This window comes from Pistacia vera, unplaced genomic scaffold, assembly GCF_008641045.1.
Source record: "Pistacia vera cultivar Batoury unplaced genomic scaffold, PisVer_v2 Contig85, whole genome shotgun sequence".
Taxonomy (NCBI): Eukaryota; Viridiplantae; Streptophyta; class Magnoliopsida; order Sapindales; family Anacardiaceae; genus Pistacia; species Pistacia vera.
The window spans coordinates 669,309-674,599 of record NW_022196723.1 but is presented as its reverse complement, the minus strand read 5'-3'; the positions used below and the strand labels follow the sequence as shown (position 1 = coordinate 674,599).

At 34.7% G+C, this 5,291-nt stretch overlaps 1 protein-coding gene across 1 annotated transcript; it reads left to right on the top strand.

Annotated features, from left to right (window-relative positions):
• The first annotated feature begins 685 nt into the window (after positions 1-685).
• LOC116118629 (probable RNA 3'-terminal phosphate cyclase-like protein) lies at positions 686-5,034 on the top strand. The gene is made up of 7 exons (XM_031404619.1): positions 686-854; positions 1,154-1,425; positions 1,520-1,669; positions 2,672-2,850; positions 3,073-3,248; positions 3,355-3,568; positions 4,602-5,034. The coding sequence occupies exons 2-7, from the start codon at positions 1,221-1,223 to the stop codon at positions 4,722-4,724; spliced, it is 1,047 nt and encodes a 348-aa protein (XP_031260479.1). The 5' UTR covers positions 686-854; positions 1,154-1,220; the 3' UTR covers positions 4,725-5,034.
• The last annotated feature ends 257 nt before the right edge of the window (positions 5,035-5,291 follow it).

Here is a 5,291-nt window from a genome sequence, read left to right as displayed (position 1 = left end):
TATAATTAAGTGATATATAACATGACAAATTTAATAATATAATAGCTTAATTAAATATAATATGACAAATTTGTGAAAATAATATATTGTATAATCAAGTGATATATAGCATGACAAATTTAATAACATAATAGCTTAATTAAACCTAAATTAATCACGCATTTTTGTTGATCATATATTACAATAAACTCTCATACCATTATGAATTTATAGGTGTTGATGCAAAATATATATATAAACAGTTATTCGAACGAGTTAGTGTATATTTTTTATTCGAACAGGTATTTACAAGTTATCGAACGAGTTATTCGAACAAATATTTACGAGTTAGTCGAACGAACACGAACTGACCTTTTGTTAATCGAACGAACACGAACAGTCATCTTGTGTTCGTTTGAGTTCGAACACAAAATCGAACAATCGAACATGGTTATTGAACGAGTTTCAAACGGGACTGTTCGTTTGTGTTCGATTCGATTGCAGGCCTGGATAGGACATGTGTGTTTCAAGAGAAACCTGCTATTCAGTTCTTCAACTTTGGCTGGTATAAATTAATTAATTATTATTACATCAGCAGTTAAACATTAATTAATATTAAATTAATTAAAATAATTTATTTAATTAAAAAAAAAAAAAAACAACAAAAAACAAAAGAAAACAAAATTAGTCAAAACCCATTTAGCAAGAGCCGACATTACAGTTTCATTACAAAAATTCAATTTCATTACCAAACCCTAACCCTAACCACGGTCGACGCCGCCACGCCTCGGCAGACGCCGAATCGCCGGTTGCGTGATCCCCAATACTAACCACCACGTGGACAAACGGTCTCGGATCCCCAATACTAAGCACAGGTAAGTCTCTATAATCTTTTTTAATTCGATTTTCAGTTTCAATTAGCTGTTATCATCGTTTGGCTGCGTAGAAACTTGAGGAAAGAAAAAGAACAATAAGGGGTACTGAAAAAAATTAATGAGATGAACTGCTTGTTACTGGTGATTTAAGAATTAATTAGCACAGATCATATTACCTTGTAGTCAAATTTTAGGGTTATGCGAATCGTTGGAGTTCAACTGAATATTCATAAGTTTGGATTATTGATTTTTGTAATTGTTAATGTAGTTCTGAAGTAATTTCGACTTATTATGTGAAGGTATAACTTTTAATTGAATTTCGGAGTGTAATACAATACACCACATATCTGCCTTTTTTGAGTGAGAATGGGGAAGACAACGTACAAGAGGCTAAAGGGTAGCCAGAGCTTCAGACAGAGACTGGTATTGGCTACGCTCGCCAATACTCCCGTTCTTATAGAGGACATCCGTTCCGAGGAGACGTGGCCTGGCCTCCGCCCTCACGAGGTCTCCCTCCTCCGCCTCCTCGAGAAAGTCTGCGATGATTGTGTTGTTGAAATCAATGAAACGGGTAATTATTAATTTGCACTGAGAGGTTTGTTGGTTTTTTATTTTTTTTTGGGTATTATGGAAGCGGTTTGATATGATTGAATGTTTATGGGCAGGTTCAAAAATGAAGTACAAACCGGGAACAGTGATGGGAGGTAGAAATTTAGTGCATGACTGTGGTGTTAGTAGGTCTATTGGGTATTTCTTGGAGCCCCTGATTGTAATTGGGTTGTTTGCGAAGAAACCGATTTCAATAATGCTCAAAGGTATTCATTTTTCCTATTTTGTTTTTGAATGTTTGTTATGCTTTTGATTTAATTGCTATTCTTAGATTAGATTTATAGCAACATGTCAAACTACTTTGTTGTGATAGAAATATGTGGGTTTATGAAAGGTCCTCTATAGTGTTAAAATTCACTCTATATTAGAAAGAATGCAAAGGTTACTTTGGAGATGGGAACTTTTGCTTTGATTTATACCCACCATCTTCTTGTTTTCCTTTTTAATTAAATGAAGGTATATAAACACATACTCCTTGATATATATCGAAGGGGACGACAAATGAGTTTGTGGAATCCTAGAGTTCCAAAGTGAAGTTTAGTTGCTGCGTAAGAGGAAGAAGTTCAATTATGGATTTTTTTTGTAGGCAATTTTTTTAAGTTTAAACTCTATTCTTTTCTTTGTTGTGAAATTTTAAAATTTAAGGATTATTTGTCTAAAATATAATGAGTGAAAGAGATAGGTTGTGCATTAAATTAGTGTGGACAGCAAATTGTTCCATGATTTTTTAAGACATTCATTCCATGTAAATTGTTATGATCTTTCAACAACCCCAAGGCGTTTAAGAGCTATAAACACATGCTCTTTAATGAAATTAGAGATTGTGCAGGTGTCTATATTGTATTTTATTTTTGTATTTTTCATTGAACAAATTTCTAGATGTTGCTTCATATGTCAAGGTTAACTTACAAATACATCCACCCTAGACTTTATCTTAGTTATGGATGCAGTAATCATATCTCTTTTACTTGATATTCTGACACAGATAATCAGACACTATAAAGTTTGTCAAAACGTAAGGGATAGAGTTTAAACTTATAGAAATTTCAAGACCTAAAGCACCATTTATATTTTACCTTCTACTCGTAATCTTTACCTGGAACTTGAATCAATGTGTGTGGATATATGTCTCGTGCTGTAAATCACATGTTGAGTGGTATTTGTCACTGAAATGGTGTTTCTGCAAGTAATATTATTTTTTGTTTCAGGAATCACGAATGATTTTAAGGACCCATGTGTTGATACTTTCCGTTCAACTACCTTATCCATGTTGAAGCGCTTTGGAGTTCCTTCTGAAGGATTGGGGCTGAAAATAGAGAGTCGTGGATCTCCACCTCATGGTGGGGGACAAGTTTTTGTGACTATTCCAGTTATTGATAAGTTAACGGTGAGCTGTTGAATCTTAATGTAGTACACTGTAGAATGTTTTCCATAAGATTACAAGGTGTAACCTTGGTGCTTAGTGCATTGAAAACAGTAACAGCAAAAGATAAGATAGAAGAGGGTAAAGGAAAGTGCATGAAATTAAAAAAAGACTGACAAGCAAAGATAAGAATCTATGGGAGGCTATCTATTTTGTATATTTTTCTTATGCTTTTTCTTTGTACAGGCAGTTAATTGGCTTGATGAAGGAATGGTTAAAAGGATTAGAGGGGTCACCTACTCGACCAGAGTGTCTTCTCAGTTTGAAAATACCATGATTCATGCTGCTCGTGGAATCTTCAATCGTCTGCTTCCAGATGTTCACATCTTTACTGATCATAAAGCTGGTCCTCATGCTGGAAAGTATGGTCTCATTTTGCCGTAGATATTATCTTCTTAAAAATCTTGATATAATCATTTCAATTTTTAAGTACAACTTATCTCATCAAGAGGAGCGATTTGGTGGCAGGTCACCTGGTTATGGAATTTCACTGGTTGCAGAAACTACTTCTGGTTGCTTCATTTCTGCTGATACTGCAGTATCTCATGCACAAGGAGAAGCAGGTGAAATTGATAATGATGAGAAGGAGGAGTTGACGCCGCCGGAGAATGTTGGTGAGGAAATTGCTTCATTTCTTCTTGAAGAGATTCAGAAAGGTGGGGTTGTGGACTCAACACACCAGGTTTGTGTTATAAATTACTCCCGTATCTCTACGTCTTTTGACTTTCCTCGTTATTTTGATGAAATATTCTGAACGATCTCTTCCATTTCTGGGTTTTGCCTATTGATCGGAATCGAATGATTCGAATTATAAGTTGAGTTAGGAATTTAGCACCTTAAGTCATCATTTATGACTTTGGGCTTATACTCAACTTCTTCCATCCCTCCAGTCCTATGGTCTTTTGATGGAAACCATTTTGTTTATATAGCATGCTGTTTTAAATCTAATTTATGATGTCTCCCCTCAACCTTGATAACTAGTTGGTTTTTTTTCTTCCAAGTTTTGGCTCTATAAGAAGCAAGGCTAATGTGATGTAATCCCCCTTTTCTTTTTCTAATAACTTTTCAGCCTGTCTTGAATTATTTTTATTTTGAGGACTTCTCTTGAAGAATGCGATAGTAAGAACATAAACCTTCCTTTCCCTTGCTTTCTCATTACATAATGTGGAATAGCTTTATCTTCTCAAAATATGGGGAATAGCCATAGTGCTAAACTATTATCCTCTCAAAGTATTGGGAACAGCCATATTGCCTAACTATCTACCTTTGTAGTAGAAGTGCACCCTATTTTCGGATGCAGTACAAAGGTTTTTCCCTCCGCTTCTTTTTTCATAATCTGAGTTCTTTCATAAAAAAATATACCTTAAAAACATTGTGTTCCGCTTGACAATGACTATGGCTATTAGTATAAAGTGGGGTTCTTATATATATCTTCAGCAGTGTTTATTATATGCAAAATAAAGCTGAAATATCTTAGTTAAGCCAGCATCTTAATACTTTTGTGGTGCCTTCAAACATCATACAATGTGGTATAAGGCTGCATTAATTTGTGGGATTTGCTCACATTTTAGCTTTGTCCTATTATGATACAAACTAGAGGGAAAAAGAAAACAGGAGGAAAAAGAAATGAAGTTGTGTGTCTCAGTGATGTGTTCCGTTATTTATATTTCCCTTATATCACCTGACATTAATAGCTGTTATGTTCTGTTTGTAGGGGTTTGTTATTTCTTCTCTGTGCATTGTGTGAACCAGATGTTTCGAAGGTTCGTGTTGGAAAGCTGTCGCCATATGGAATAGAAACACTCAGAAGCATCAGAGATTTCTTGGTGTACATTTGACATTGACCAGATCCCATCAACAGGGACAGTTATACTAGATGTGTGGATGTGGATATAAGAACCTTGCTAGAAAGGTTTCATGATTATTTCACATAGCAGCAGATGTTATGATTTTATAGAGCAGATGACATGCTTCTTGCTTTGGAAAGTTATTTCCAACAGCCTTAGATGTTTCAATGGGTGATATTATGATGCTCTTATGCCTGTTGACTTGAAATTTTGATGTATCATGTCGACAGTGTAATGAGATAAATTTTAGAATGATGGAGCTCCTAATATGATTGGTGTTCCGGTCTTCGTTACTATCAAATTTGATTCGATAAAATTGTACTATAGAATCATGTTTTGATAAATTAACTTAGCCAAATTCTTTTATGGGCTGTTAAGTGTGTGACATGATAACTATCTTGTTTATGAATTATCTTGTGATTTTTTTGTATGGTATAAGCCAACCTAGTGCCCTCTTTTTCGCATGCTTGAAACTTACGAAATATATGTAAACTAATGGGGATATCTTGTTATTTGAACTTGAAAGTAGCTAAAAGATGAAACAGCCGCTGGCTAATC

Bases quoted from the DNA above. Each gene is read 5' to 3' on its own strand.
- LOC116118629 (XM_031404619.1), top strand. From the start codon at position 1,221: ATGGGGAAGACAACGTACAAGAGGCTAAAGGGTAGCCAGAGCTTCAGA. The intron at 1,670-2,671 runs GTATTCATTTTT...TTTTTGTTTCAG, and splicing joins GATTTCAATAATGCTCAAAG to GAATCACGAATGATTTTAAG. The intron at 3,569-4,601 runs GTTTGTGTTATA...TCTGTTTGTAGG, and splicing joins TTGTGGACTCAACACACCAG to GGTTTGTTATTTCTTCTCTG.